The following is a 16,399-nucleotide window of genomic DNA, read 5'->3' as shown; positions in this document are numbered from 1 at the left end:
GTGAGATATTATGAAGTCTTCTTACAAATCTACTGGAATTGTTGTTCCTCACAGTCTTGGCGTTGCCAAAGGCCTCGAGCAGTGGGTTGGACTGCAGGATGATGTCTTTGACGTGCTGTGAGGACAAACAGAGAGACATGCACGGTGAGCGACATCTCACACAACTCAGCAGAGCTCATCTGGTCAATACAGCACATTCTTCACACCCTCACTTGTGAGTGTTACTCTGGAACTTTCCTTTCAAACGTTATTGTACAAACACACAAAAAACTGGAGGACGTCTTGAGATTGAAGGGACAGACTTGGAGTTGCTTTAGAATCTTTTTAAACAACCCTGTCCCAAAGATTAACACAGTTAGATTACACTAACTTCATCACAAACAGAAGTACAATTGCTTTTGCTACTTCTTAGGAATCTTTTGTTCTAAACAAAAAAGGTGTAGGTGTTTTATTTACTGTTTACCGTATCACATTTCTCCTCTGTGTTGAATTAATTGGCGGGTTAAATTGTGGTTAACCCCCCCAATGGAAACACAAGTCACATCACAATTACTGTCCCAAATTGGACTGAAGTGAACTCGACTGCTTCGTGGAAACATGGCTCTGTAATCCATTGTGCAGCTTTGCGGCATCACACAACATCTCAATCTGAAACCCGAAAGACACTTCTTTTATGGAAAAAAAAGTATTGAATATCCAGTTACCCGGAGGCATTTAGATCTTTATCAAGTGGAGAGAATGGACAGGACATCTTATTTGGAGGTTAGACAGATGTCTAAAGAGGGTGGATTATACATGGTGGGCCAAACATGGGGTTACAGTTACTTCATTGTCTTCATTGTTTCACCTTAACAATCATGTTTCCATTCTTTTTCTATGCTGCTTATCCTCATTGGGGTCGCGGATGTTTTAGATAGAAATGATCAAACAGAAGTTTGAACCCTTATGTAAATGTAATCGAGCAGATATTATTTTAATTTTCTGACATGAAGACAGTAACTTTTGAATCGTCATTGTATGTTTAAAATGGTGTATGTGGAAAAATGTTCATATTCATTAGAATTTTTCCCCGTTTTTTGCTGCCGTTTTTTTTCGATTTTCCAAATATTTCAATTTCCTTCTCAAATAATATTTGTACATTTTCTTCTCCTAATATTATGACTTAATTCCCATAATATTTTAACTTTATTCTTGTATAATTCCCATTCCTATTCATATGAATTTTTCCCCATTATTTGCTGCCGTTTTTTTTTAATTTTCCAAATATTTCAATTTCCTTCTCAAATAATCTCTGTACATTTTCTTCTCCTAATATTATGACTTAATTCCCATAATATTTTAACTTTATTCTTGTATAATTCCCATAATATTTTAACTTTATTCTTGTAATATTGCAACTTTTTCCACACCATAATAAAAAATAACTAGTTTGTTTTGTTTGTTTCTCATATTATGATGTTATTTTTTTCTTTAAGATGTAAACTATGCCGCAATGCTAAATTTTCTTCTCATAATTATGTATTTCTACTTTGATAATATTACAACTAAAAAAAAACATGTTAAAACGCACATTTAAGTAAAAAAAAAACAAAACACATGACAAATTTGTGCTAACGGTGACCAACCATTAGCATCAATGTGATATATAGAATAAGGTTTACCAAGGTACACCTGCACCTGTTACATACAGTATACGTATCTTCCCCTTGATAAAAAAAAAAAAGTTCTTGCCTGCACCCTGGGTCCGCCTCCTGACACTCTGGAGATGTATCCCATAATGTATTTGGCTGCCACGGTCTTACCGGCTCCACTCTCACCACTAAAAAGAAAAAGACAAAACAACATTAGATTTGTGTCCTATTTTATTATTCATGTTAATTTGATGTACTGGGAATTAATGACAGTTGGATTCTATTTTTTAAGCAGTGCTAAATGCACTGCTTCTCTTTTTGTCCTGGCCCTGCTTGCGCTTGTTTGCCTAGTTCAGGATTTTTTGTGGTTTTGGATATTTAGTTCCTGTTTTGTGCTGGGGAACATTTCCCTATTTCACTAAACTGTCAGTGATAATTGTAAATGATCTTCATGTTTTACTAGATAACGTCAGTTACTCAACATTAAGAGTCTTGGATTTCCTAACAAATTGTATAACGCTTTTCCACCTCCAAGATATTCAGAGCGCTTTTAGCACATTTTAGCACATTTAGCACATTTACCTAATGATGATGCAGCATAAGGAGCAACTGGGGTTCAGTATCTTGGCCAAGGATACTTCCACACGATCACGGGAGAACAGAGGATCACTGAGATCGCCACTACTGAGCCATACCACACCCCAACAACTTGCTTTTTCTTTAGATTTTTTGCAACTATCGCTTGCTATGAAAGTTAAATCGCTTTAGCGTTTTTGGGTGTTGGGCTGCACAAAATTGCATCTCGATTCACACTAAGACTGAATCTAATTCCTTAATAGCAACAATTTTCTAATATTGTAGAAAATTATATTGCTGCATCACAAAAAAATGCTGCAATGTTTTGACAAGGATTCACGCTGCACTGTGTGTGAGTTAGCATGACTGTTGAACTTTGCTCTGACTCCGCTAGTCCCCTGTTGAGCGCTGGGCAGTGAGGCGTGCTGGCTATAATTCATCAACTTGTGGCAGAAGCGATCACAGTGACTGACTTGTCATTATTATGTGCATGAATGTATTGTCGATTGCCATGTTTTTTTTTTTACTCGATAGATTATTGTGTCTATTCATTAGTACAAAAAGTCCTTGCCAGTTGCCCTTATTGGACCTCCAATTAAGAATGTTAGAAAAAGCAAAACAAGACAATGACGGGTGTGATAATGATAAGATGGCTTGGGCATCTATCTGGTCAGGATGCCTATGACCAATAGGGTGGGACACGTCCGACTGGTAGAACGCCTCGGGATCCACCTAAGTCACCAGGGAGAGGGAAGTCTGGGCTTCCCTGCTGAGGCTTCTGCCCTCGCAACTCAACCTTGGATAAGCAGTGGAAGATGGATGGATGGATGATTTCTTAAAAGTACACGGCCCTAAACATGGAGTGTGTGAGTGTGTGTGTAAAAAAATGTCCCAGAGGAAAATGTGATTCACATATTTTGCAGAATCATGCAACACTACTTGTGTGATGGTTCTTTTAAATGTCTGTATATTCTACCAACGTCATAAAACAGTTTGACCCTGGGATAGATTATTAGTCTTTATGGACACCGTACGGAAAAAGGTTAAAAATCCCAAAATTGGGAGGTCAAACTGATGTCCTGCAATTCATTGTGCTTGACTTAAGAAGTTTGGCTGTATAACTGTATGTTTATCCGTGACACCAAAATGTATGCTGTATCCTGTACTGAATGTTACCCATCATTCACAATCCTTATGTGCAACATGAACACATTATTCTTTCACTTTTCTGTGCGTTCTACCAAAGAAAATGAGTTAATATGAGCTAGCTAAGAAGTCATTGGGAGGTACCCATTTCGGCACTCGAGCCCTAACAAAAAAGTATTACATGTTATCATCAATGTCCTTGTTCTTGCATGATCACAGCATGTAAGCCGTAGTCGAATAAAGTGCCTCCCAATGATGTGCATTGTTAGCTAGCTCATATTAACTTAACATATTGTGGATTATAGGCGAAATTTTCCTTTCAAGAAAATACATAAGAAATTTGTGGGACAGGCGACTGCATATTAATCCTGTTGAGGCACACTTAGCATCTATTCCCACAACCTACACGCTACTTTACCTCCTTGACTTTCAGGTCATACTTATTTGGACGCATGTGGCTTGGCAGAGGAGGACTGCTGTTTTTTCTCCTGCGCCTTAAAGTAGAGCTGGCTCGGTAAATGCTGTGTGAGAAACACAGCTGCAGCCTGTTAGCGGTGGCCAGAGGAAGTCATGGGAGCCACTCTTCTATTAACCCTCCCCCCATAGTCCAGAACCTCCACAGTTTGGCCAGGGCCTCCACACTACACGCTGTTAAGTGCTCATGCAACAACAAGACGTGATGCATGTCAGAATACGTTTTTTGTGTCTGCCTTCTATTTTTAAGCACGAGTGTCAGCGCTGTGGGGGTCAATTGCAGAGATTTATCAAGTCAGCAGCAGACATACGTTAACTATTAACTTCCATTAATCATTACTGACATCAACTCGGAAGAAGAACATCAGCAATTTGCTTCCTCGTAGAAGTGTGTGGTCTTGCAAAGATATTGATAATAATGGAATAGAGCAATTCACGCAGCAGTCGAGGAGTCTTGGATAAATCTTGCATCATTTGAAATCGGCACAATTTACAGTTTAAATAGAGCATGTTAAATGGTGAAACTTGGTTTGATTACAAATCCACACAATGATCATAGCAGTCCATGACAATATAACAGCCATACGTTCTCAGTCACATCATGAGGTATACCTGCAAAATACAACATTTCAAGATAATAGTAGATAATAGTAATTCCCAGTTTTGAGTGACACGGGCCATTTTTTCACATAAGGTGTTAACCCTTCTCCTGAACCGCTGCACACAAAAAGGGTTAACATTTCTGTTATTTCGCCATAAAATATGCCACAGTGTGTCCCTGTTATTAAACTGCTATTACAGTTTCACCTCATTAGTCAGACTGACTTGAAATTTCTCACACAGCTCAGTGCGCTCTACAAAATACCCGCTGTAACAATTTACAGTTTAATTGCTGAGTGTTTAACTGAATCGGGTGAGCAATTGAAAAAAATGCTCCCCTAAACTTTTTTAAATTAACTATATTTACCTATGACTATAGGTAAATATGCTAGGTTAATTTGTGACTTCAAATTGTCCATAGGTATGAATGTCCAATGCTATGAATGACGATCAGTCCAGGGTGTACCCCGTCTCTCGCCCAAAGTCAGCTGGGATAGGCTCCAGCATACCCCTGACCCTAATGTGCGGTATAGAAAATGGATGGATTAGACATAGACTTACTTTATTGTCATTGCACAATAACACAGCAGTGAAATTGCCAACGAAATGTCGTTGCCTCGCTCCTGTGTAATAATAAATAATAATGTGTAGAATAAATAGATTACATCAAATATGAACAATGTACAGCGTAAACAGTAATTTCTACAAATAATTTAAATAATTTAGAATAAATAATAATTTAAAGTTTTGGTTGTGCTCGTGGGCAGGTAGAGGGGCTTATTTTTATTATTATTATTATTTCTTATTATTATTCCCCCATCAGCATGTGTAGGTTAATAAAACAAAGTTGTGGCAGTTGAGAGCATACCAACAAGTAGTTGGCAGACTTTAAAAATAACTCCAGTGTTATGAAATGAAAAGCAGAGCGGTGTCTGGAAATGAGCTCATTGTTAGTTGATTGAAACTAAGAACCAAACAAGCCTGTTCCACTGAAGATTAAAGGAGCTGTTGCTTCATGAACACTTGTGTCATGCATGCTAGGAGCTAGCACAGAATAGCCGGTGTCCTGATTTTGCTGCTAAATATCCCTTATATTGCCAATTCCACAAGTAAATAGTGAAAATAGGGAACACATGCCAGTGCTGACCACACTGCCTGGCCAGCAGTTCACAGCAGCCTTTTGTGTTGGTCTCATCCTAACACCACTTGCCTGGTTTTGTTTGCTGATTTAGTCCATCGCATAATCCACCTCGGTGCTTTTATGTGGGGAAACTGAACGAGCAAGTGCTCACTGTGCAAACAACAGGCTAAAGTGCTGAAGCAGGAATCGTTCATCATGAAGTAAGCACTATAGGAACCATGGTGGTCGGGTGACTGAACCATAAGATAAAAGGCCTGATCATGACACAACACTCTTCTCAGCAAAACTCCGGCCAGAAACAACACACTGAAAAAAGTCCCTTCAATCCAAAGAAACATCAGTGCTGAGGAAGGAATCACGCAGGTGCCCTTCCTGTTATTTCAATTTGGAAAGCAGGACGCCAAAATAAATGCACATATCTTCCTTCAAGTTAAATTTGCACAGCTACAATTAGTGTGTGTTTCCTGTAACAAGGGCAGTAAATGATGTGGAAGAACCTGTTGAGTTTATTATCATGCACCCATCGTCTATTATCAACATCACCTGCTGACATATTGTGGCACAGATAATCATCTGAAGCTTTTTGAGGGAACAGGTTAGGCTGCTTGATAATAAGCATGGACCAGACAGTTACTGATAATTCCGATCTCCTTGTGTGGTATTACGGGCATTTTTCACATGTTCTTACCTAATGATGACACACTGGTTTTCTCGGTCAATCATCATGTTTCTGTACATGTTGTCCGCCAGAGCATAGATGTGAGGAGGGTTCTCATATTGGGCCTGAGGGAAGGAATACAATTTATATTAGAAAAGGGATTTATTCAAGCATTATGTAGTCTATAAATGTGCAAATTCATCTTATTTTGATACTGTCCAGATGTAAATTGAAAACATACCATTAGAACATTGCTGTTTCCACTCTTTCCACTTGAATCCCACATCCGTTTTTTTTTTTTAATCTAAAGCACCCTATTCCAATGGCGGCCAACACTGGCCCACAGATGATAACAGGCTGGTTTAATCTACTCCATTTACACTACCAGAAAAATGGAAAGGCCGCAAAATGTAAAATATTGCTGGATGATTGATATTTTTCTAACATTTAGTCTGCACAGGCATATTCAAAAGGGTAGATTGGGATCACATCCGTTGTTGCCCACCCATGGAGGAGAGGGTGATTTTGTCCGGCCATAAATACAATCGCTGATACAGTAACCTTATGTGTGCTGCGTGCTACTTGATTTTTTTTAAAACAGACTAGTCAGTATAGAAGTGTGCTCCTGGCTCGGGAGACAAGCGGGCTGGCTTGAACACACAGTTCTATGACAGCACTGCCAAGCCTTCCTGTTGCTCGGGTCCAGTTTCTGACAGGCAACATCTGCAAGCGCCAGCTGGAAAGTTCGCACTGAATCCAACCCAGTTCTTTTCTCTGCAGACGGTAACGTCTCTGAGTACTTAATTCAAAGAATAAAAAGACAAAATCCTACTTACTGCGCCTTGATACATCTCAACTTCTTTTTCTCCAAAGTACGGCATCTGCTTGAAGGGGTTGACGGAGATCAGTACGGGGCCAATGTATGTCTGATGAGGGCATTAATTAAAGACCACAAAGAGAAGACAAAGCCATGGGGAAACAGACACATTAAAAGTATATCTGAGTAGGAATAGACATTATATAATCTGCAATGTTGTGACTGCCAACACAGTCAAAACATGTGATTGCTGCATCAAAAAAATGCTTCTCAAAGATAATAATGGTGGTGCTGAAAACACATATTCCACAGTCAGAGCTTTTCATACAGTCACTCACACACAGCAGTGAGCCAGAGAGATGCAGCAGTGATCCATCTATCCATCAATTTTCTATGCCACTTGTCCTCGTTAGGGTTGTGGGGGTATGCTGGAGCCTATCCCAGCTGACTTTGGGCGAGAGGCGGGGTACACCCTGGACTGGTAGCCAGCCAATCACAGGGCACATATAGACAAACAACCATTCACACTCACATTAATACCTATGGAAAATTTGGAGTCGCCATATATATATATATATATATATACACATATACATATACGGTGATCAATGAAGCAGACTTATCAAACAACTGTCGAGCAGCTAAGATTGTTTTTTTTACTTTTTTTGTGCCAACTGTCTGGTATTTCTAATATTGAGCAAGAGCTGTTCATGACAATATGAGACTTTTCTGCTGTGGACTATTCAAACTAAGTTCCTGGTTGTTACAAATGACTGAGGCTAGGCTGAGCACGTAACACTATTGTGACGTTTTACACCCTGCAGCCAAAGCGCTGCTGGTGACAAATAAAGCTGCTATTGTGGCAGGCCAACAGTCACCTACAGCATTGCTGACTGGGGAGGCCTCACACGGCCACTGCTGTTTGCTCTACAGTAAATCCTGCCTATGAAAAAGCCTGAAGCTGCCATACAAGAGATGTGTTCATTCATTAAATAGTACGTGGACTTGGATTTCCTTGTTTAAATCCTCTAATTTGTGCAATGTACAATGCTCTCAGTTCAGCTTTTAAAGCTAAACCAGAAAAATGCTCCAAAAGGTATTAAAAATTCATAGGCTGCTGCATACCACCATGACAGGTGATGCCCCTAACTCAAAGAATTATGGTCAAATGTAGGCCTGAACAAAGTCATCTCCATTGGAAATTGGCAAATCCAATGGAAATCAAAGAGCAGACCTTTGCTAGTGCAAATATTCCTACTCCGGTCCATCTGACTGGTTTGAGTGAAATAAAATTGTTAAAATCCAGTCCAGTATTATAGAGATAACAAGTTCTACCAAGTGGCTTCTAGGCTTTTCTCATCTCACCTCTGCTAGATCTGGTGGGTCTCTATATGACTTGGACAATATAAGCGGACCGTCAGGGCCTCACATGATTCATGCTTGGAGAAGTAGGAGGTACAGGAGATCCTTCCTCTCAACAAGTTGTTTAACAGACATCTGCATGGCAAAGACTGACTTTTAACCCTTTTAAGCACACTTTTTCTGGAAATCTAATATCATATGCTGCACAGCACTTTTATCTCATCCTGAATTTTGTATTTTTAGTTATTGTATGTCTATTGCTGTGTGAGCTATGAGAGATAGTGTAATAATTTCCCCAAATGAATTATTACACTATCTTGCTCTTAACATGGCTGTTTGAGAGGGCTTTAAGAGAGCTGTAATTCTTCATCCCTGGGAGTACTGTGATCAAAGCATGCCCCAGACATGTTACGGGTTAGACTGTTTTCATCTGAATGAATGCTAATGTGTCTTGACAAAAAAATAGCAGTGATTGTTTAGAAAAGGTCATATTCATGCTTTAAACATGCTCACTGGCTGATCTTTACCACCACCTGCACCACAGCGATAGCCAAAGGAGTATCTCTTCCTTCCTTGAGCAAATGAGCAGAGGTCAAACATCTGGCAGTGGTACTGACATGACCTTTTCCTCCGTCAACACAGAAGGGGCAGGAGCTGCCTTCCGATAGCAACCTTATGCACTACTGTGAATGACTGCGAGGCTATTCTGGGAAAGCAGAGGTGACGGGAAGCCCGCCATTCCTCACAGAGGTGCGAGCCAGCATTGTGAGGCAAGGATACAAAGATGTAGTCATCCATGTATCTCTTCTTCAGGTTGTCCACAATGGCGTCCTCGTTGATCTTGGTGAGCAGCACCATGTCGTCCACACCGCTGAGCTTGACATTGTGGCTCTGCCAATGGTACCCGTAATGACCCCGGCTCCCCTGGAACAAAGTACATATCGTCAACAATAGTTAGATGAGACATATGCGGCCTACAGGATGACTCACATGAATAGTGAGTAAGCTTTAAGGCACTTGTGGCTATGATGTAATCAGATAAAAAGAACCCCTATTCATCTCATTATGACTGTGTTCCCTTTTCCTCGGTGTGTAAAAGATACTTGGATCAAACTTGTATCCACTTCCAAACACTCTGCCCACGTCCCGTGTTTTCTTTTAAGATGACTGAATCTCCGACGATGTGAGCTCATCCATCATGCGCTATGAGTCACTTCTGTGTCACTCAGTGTGGCTACTGTGGAAAAGGGTCACATAGCGCTGTGAAGACCGTTTCTCTCGGATGAAGAATCACTCAAAGAGCATTCACGACTTAACTTTTGACTTCCTCCCAAGAGGCAAGTGAGGAACTGGTAGTTTGCCCTGGTGTAGAACTGTACTGCAGCATATGGATAGCTGTCTCAAACATGTCTAACATCTAATGAACAGAAATAAGGCAATCAAAAAGAGTCAGCACTCCACTTTTAGTGTATTAAGTGAAATTCTATACCAGTGCACACTACATCTAAAATAAATCACAATAAAGTTAAACAATTACAATTACCTCCCAAAAACTGGAAATTTTCCTTTACTCCAAATCATATTTACTCCAATCACTCATATTCATAGGCATTCATTCATATAAAATCATGAACATGGATTTTATATTATATGTGTGTGTATATATATATCTTTCCATATCAAATTAAATTAATCAAGAACACACTCGTTTTTGTTCACAAGCAAGACCAATTATAGTGGGGAGGAAGGCTAGTAGTTAACTTGATAATTAACTTGAGCTTTTAACATCTTCCAGGGTAAATTTAGACTTTACGAGAAGAAAACCACTTTACAAACTGGATGATGGTCAGGAATATTTTTCAGACTAATCCACAATAGGTACTTTCCCTTTATGGGAAAATAAGCAATTAATGCCCAATTAATGTTCCAGATGACACCCATTAACATGTTTTACTGCATTTTTTGGGTGCGGCAATGGGAAATTGCAACTTTTTACTTGACATGAGGAGAATCGGGGATGTATTGGTGTGTATATACCAGTGGCAGGCAGCATATTTCGTACCTGGGCCTTCAGTGAGGACTGAATTGACCCAATCAACCAGTTAAATGTGTTATCCCTCCATCCATTCACATGGACTGGTCAGCATATAGACACATATAGACACATATGGAGAATTTGGAGTCATCAATTAACCTGACATACACATTTTTGGAATGTGGGAGGAAACCGGAGTACACGCACACAGAAATGTACACATTGTCAACATTACTTGAGACCAAATTAACCATCACTACTGTTATAATATATCATATACAGTTGTATGAAAGTGTTAACCCACTTCCTGATTTCATATTTTTTTGCATCGTTGTTTACATTTAAATGTTTCAGATCACTGTGATTGGCTGGCGACCAGTCCAGGGTGTGCCCCGCCTCTTGCCCGAGGACAGCTGGGATAGGCTCCAGCAACCCCGCGACCCTCGTAAGGATAAGCGGTAGAAAATGAATGAATGAATGAATGAAAAGTGATTGCCACCTTTGTTAAAACATAACTTAAGATTAACTTAATTTAAGACTGAGATTAATTGACATCTATCATTCTGAAAAAGGTTATAAAGTCATTTCTAAAGCTTTGGGACTCCAGCAAACCACAGTGAGAGCCATTATCCACAAATGGCAAAAACATGGAACAGTGGTGAACCATCCCAAGAGTGGCCGGCCAACCAATATTATTCCAAGACCGCTGCGACGACTCAACCAAGAGGTCACAAAAGACCCCACAACAACATCCAAGGAACTGCAGGCCTCACATGCTTCAGTTAAGGTCAGTGTTCATGACATCACCATGAGAAAGACACAGCCTGCTAAGCAAAAAGACCATTAAGGCTCGTCTCAATTTTGCCAGACAATATGTTGATAATCTCCGAAACCTTTGGGAAAGTACCCTGTGGATCAATAACACAAAGGTGTGTACAAGAAAAAGAACAACAGTAAACCAAAAGTACTGACAGCAAAATATGGTGGTGGTAGTGTGATCTGTTGGTCTGGTGTTGTTTTGCTGCTTCTGCACCAGGAAGACTTGCTGTGATAAACGAAACCATGAATTCTGCTGTCCACCAAAAAAAAATCCCAAAGGAGGATGTCTGGTCATTTCTTCAAACTGAAACGAACTTGGGTTCACCCCTGAATGGCTGAAGAAATCCAGTATACTCCAGTTCAGGAATTTTCAAAGCGTAGCAAGCAGAGAAAGCCTTCCTTCGGAAAAATCTTTCCGGTGGTCTACAAAAAGGTTGTTCAACATAATCAGCTTTTAATAATGTCAGTAATCTTCTTGTAATGTAATCCAAACAAAACTATACTCTATGCAACATTGTCAACGGCATCTACCGTGTTTGCTTATTAACACTTTAAATGATGCGTTAAGAATTGCTGAGCATGTTTTGACTGCTTATGCATAAACCAAGACACGTTAATTCCTCAAAACACTAAGTGACAACAGAGTGTGTGTGTGTGGGGGGGGGCACTGAATGGGCGATGGAAAAAAAATCGAGTTCACTGTACTTAACCTGTCTGGAATAAAAAAGTGACGGTAGTAACAAGTTGTGCACACATGTAGGGGGATGCACGCCAAATGTTAGGAGAATAGTTTCATGTGTTTTGATTTGGGGCTGCTTTAATGAGGCAAGAGGACTGAGAAAATAGTCTTACATCAACAGTCATTGGGAGTAGCTGAACAGGAAAGGAGGACGGCACACACACACACACACACACACACACAAAGATGCCTGGGAGGTGGCTAGACTGACCACACACACTCTGCTGGAGCCGTGTGGGGTTAAAGGTTATAGTTCAAGTGTGATTATATTGGTGGTTATATGAAGACGCCACTTTCCAACCAACATTATTTAAGTATGCTGTAACTCAAAGAATTTAAACTGTTCTTCTATTTTATAATTTATTTATCAATAAACATCCAAAAAGGCAGTGTTTGATATTTAATAAACCAAACTCAAGCAAAAGGATCAAACTTTTTCCCATTAGTTCATACAAAGGCATTCCAGCCCCAGTCCAGATCTATATAGTCCATGCAAATACCATCACCATATATGGAGAGTGCTGAGCAGAAGCTGGCTCACCGAACAGGAAATGGCTGGCTTTGATTCAGTATCATAAGCGGCACTTTTCCCCTCATTTCTTCCTTCTGTGCTTTTCCACCCCAGCAGCTGACACACAGTCCAACCAGTGTTACAACTGTGAGAACGATCAAGAGAAATACGGACAATGCTCCTAAAATTAGAAGCAATTGATGCCACTAGTCACTTTGTAATGTAATGGCAATATTGCCTAAAGGCCCGACTTGGAGTTGAATCAATCGCATCAATTAGGAAATGCTGGCCAGATTGTGATTGTGTGTACTCGACAATTGAGTGCAGTGACATAATGGCCTGGCATACAAAGGGCAAAACAAAACACAAAATTAGGTACAAATTAGGTACTTAATCCTCCCCCCAAAGACCCTGAAAGCTGTCTAAAGTAGTCCAAAAATTCCAATGGAGAGATTAATGCTGGATAATCCTTCATGTGTGACATTTTGACCACTTTGACCTCATTGTTGTGGCACTAAAAGGACCCAACGATGCAAATTTGAATGTTTTCATGATGTAGAGCCTGAAACATAAAAGTAGAGCCTCTTCATGATCTGACTATTATCTCCCTCACTTATTTGCTCCACATTTGAGAGTTGAAGTGCTGAAATTCCATGTTTTCATGATATCATGAAGGAAAACCTGCCTTCCTCGTGGACATGATGAGGGATGAACAATTTTTTGTAAAAGTGAATACGAACTTCAATCAATAAATTCCCGCTCCTCAAGACAAATACTGATAAACAATAAGCCAGCATCTTTTTTTGCACCTTTAAAAACACTGCGGCGATAGGAACAAGCCACGGGCTCTGACAGTTGTAGCGATGCTGGCATTTCAGATGGCTGATGTGATTTGATGTGCTGAAGATGTTTTCTTCCCTCATCACAGAAAGTTTGATAGACGCCAATTAACCTAGCATTTGGGGGGAATGTGGGTGGAAACCGATATCAAGTAGCACACTCACAAATGACCCAAGTCTTAATCAAATATTATGCCTATCCTTATACCTAACTTAACCTCCCAACCTTTTTTTTTAAAGCAGGTACTCTATTTGATCTTAACAACAATTGGCTAACAGCAGGGATATCCAGAGATTACGTCCATTTCCAGATTATTTGCCTCACTAGTCATTTATAACAAGACCACTGGTGATTGAGCCAAGGATTAAGACCCCATTAATTTAATTTTGTAAACATATGGCACATATTTAAAGGTGATTCTCTTAATCATGGATTAAAAAAACAATATGTTGCTACATTGTTTTCTTTTCTTCCTAAGTTTGATAATACTAAAAATGAAAACAAAAATTTCTGGAGTCCCGGTTCATCCACATGCATGTGGTTTTTCTTGTGTTGAGATGCCAACACTAGTGGCTTGCTTTTAATGTGAGTGACGTACAGAAATCAACAAATAGAGCCATGAACTTTGCTTGTAATTATCCAACAATCCGTCTTACTCTGACAAAGTTATTGTTGTTGTGCAATGAGGCTCAAAGAGGAGAATGTTCAGTTCTTGCTGGTGCGTTCAAATGCTGAGGGAAATTTGGCAACTCACAAATAGTGGTAATGATGTCTACACTATTTTGTAGACTTTAGATACATTTTCCAAAAACGAGTTTTAGCATGTGTGAGTTATTTTGTCTTATTATCGCATACTATAGTAGGCAATATGAGTGTAAAGGTGATTATAGGGATGTTATTTAAAATAAAAAAAAATAAAAAAAATGTTTTAGAAGGTCATAAAATGCTCTAACTACAAAAACATTTCATTCATTAATATTGAAACCTACTTTGCTAAAATCGCACAATTTGAGTCTGTAATCAATTAACAACGATTAAAAAAGGAATGACTGTAATCATATTATATGCTTCACTTTAAAAAACGGCAAAGCAACTGATGTTCTTGTACATTGTTCATGCGTAAAGTTCTAAAAGCTCAGTCCCAAAACAGTCACACTTTCCTTGATTTTTCTCTTATAAATTCCCAGGTCTTTGAATGCACCAGCTTTGAAAAACTAACAAACACTAAAATTCAAAACACTATTTCATCGATCCCAAATCTATTACTGCTTCCTTGTGCCTGTTTACCTTCTAAATACATTTTGTAACATTATTGACATTAAATAATAGCCTTATACTCACCTTTACACTCCTAATACCCAATAGAGTTTAAAAAAGAAGCGTAAACAAGTCACAGAAGACATGAATAGGACAGACAGGAAGTGACATCGGAGGTATTCAGAGTTGTGTTACTGCTACAACAGTAGCCTGTGTTTGTATTAGGGATTTTAATTAAGGATAATTGTACCTGTTGTGAGATGATTCAAACCTGCAATAAAAGCCTGTTATTCCAGCAATCAAGTCTCTCACCAAACTTCCCAGTAACATTACTGACACCTAGTGACAGTGTAGAGTGCTACATATTATCACATCCTTGCATTTTTAGTTCACAATTTTTATGCTTGAAAATTATTTATTTAGGCAAAAATATGTAAAATTTTCTCAAATGTGCACATACTGTTTCTGAACTTACTGAAATACAACATAATGCTCATCTGTGGTCTTGAGTGATTGTTTTTTTAAATTTCCCTTGGGCTGAATAATGTGCCTATCAGTCTATTTTTAATTTAAAATATGATCTGATCTGACTTAAGCAAAACTGAAGCCAATATTTTGCTAAAAGTACTTCCACCTGAACTCTGACTTCTGCCCTCTCTCAAGGGTAACAACTCCAAATGAAGATAACCTGACAGTCTGCCTGTGAGCATGAGCAGGTACCCTGTTGTGTACCGTGTATTTAAACAAATACAGCATAAACATTGTTAAACTCATTTATATACTGTACGACAATGTCAACTCTTGATAAAACTCTGGTTCGACTGTGACCAGTGTGACTAGATTTGTTATGTTGTTACAAATCTCAGCATTTTAGGGTCACAAGAGATAAGATGAGATAGTAAGTCATTATATTGCAGGATGACGGAAACATGAACACTGACTAGTTGTAAACACACATAATGCTGTGCCTAGAGGGACGTGTGTGTTTGTATGTGTGTGTGTCCCAATAAAGAAAAGAAAAAGGATCCTGAACAAATCCCGACCCTGACTAAATTACACTCTATTTCTCTTCCATACAGGCGCCATTTATCATGAGAGCTGATTCGAAACATCTCAAACAAAATCAGTGTTTTCAATGGAAGAAAACTACGACTAAAATATAGTCTTATGAACCACGATTGTGGTTCAGGGTGGAACTCTGTGGAAATCCAAGACAGGAACACGTCACACCAAGTACAGTATATTTTCTTTTTACAGCAGCCTCTGTAGTGGTTGAACGTAAATAAACCATCTGCAGTGAAAATGGATACATAGTCATTCTATGTGTGTCACCAGGACGTCCCACTCAAGTTTCAATCAGTGACACTGAAAAGCAAACAGGTAGGCAGCAGGCATTGGTACCACATGCATGCAAAGAATTACATCGTCTAAAACAAATGCCAAAAAATATATCTGTTTGACTGGCTTGTTTGAGAAATCATGATATGGCAGTGTTATTGTTCCACTCCAGTTCTGTGGGTGGTGATAGTACTGGTGGAAGAGACCTTTAAATCGTCAATTCAGCAGTCAAGGGGTGTTGCAGAACTGACCAAACTGGTTCTCTGTTACATGACTAGAGACTATCTATGGGAAGACATTAGAACTTTAGGAGGAGTCTCCAATACTGTTAATGTTGTTTGCTGTACTCTTAATTTAAAACACATCTCTCATGAGGCCTTTTTGCATGACTTCTGTACACAGTTTCACTGTGTGACACGGTCTGGAAAATTGACGGTACATAATGAAGGGCACTT

General features: G+C 39.3%; 1 protein-coding gene and 1 long non-coding RNA gene across 2 annotated transcripts in view; one reads left to right on the top strand and one right to left on the bottom strand.

The window, feature by feature from the left end:
- The window catches only part of myo1ea (myosin IEa), a 41,312-nt gene that overhangs the window by 19,419 nt on the left and 5,494 nt on the right, over positions 1–16,399 (bottom strand). Inside the window, exons 2-6 of the mRNA XM_058088478.1 lie at positions 9,186–9,329; positions 7,063–7,152; positions 6,257–6,351; positions 1,732–1,819; positions 26–115 (exon numbers count right to left, since the gene is read on the bottom strand). Of these exons, the coding sequence (XP_057944461.1) occupies positions 26–115; positions 1,732–1,819; positions 6,257–6,351; positions 7,063–7,152; positions 9,186–9,329 (507 nt within the window). The remainder of the gene's footprint in view (positions 1–25; positions 116–1,731; positions 1,820–6,256; positions 6,352–7,062; positions 7,153–9,185; positions 9,330–16,399) is intronic.
- On the top strand, positions 54–16,058 carry LOC131139165 (uncharacterized). The gene is made up of 4 exons (XR_009132201.1): positions 54–144; positions 10,795–10,885; positions 11,013–11,227; positions 15,686–16,058. It is a non-coding gene; the product is annotated as an uncharacterized LOC131139165 (long non-coding RNA).

Source organism: Doryrhamphus excisus, chromosome 12 (genome assembly GCF_030265055.1).
Source record: "Doryrhamphus excisus isolate RoL2022-K1 chromosome 12, RoL_Dexc_1.0, whole genome shotgun sequence".
NCBI classification, from domain to species: domain Eukaryota; kingdom Metazoa; phylum Chordata; class Actinopteri; order Syngnathiformes; family Syngnathidae; genus Doryrhamphus; species Doryrhamphus excisus.
The sequence above is the reverse complement of the archived record's forward strand: the minus strand, read 5'-3'. Positions and strand labels throughout refer to the sequence as shown.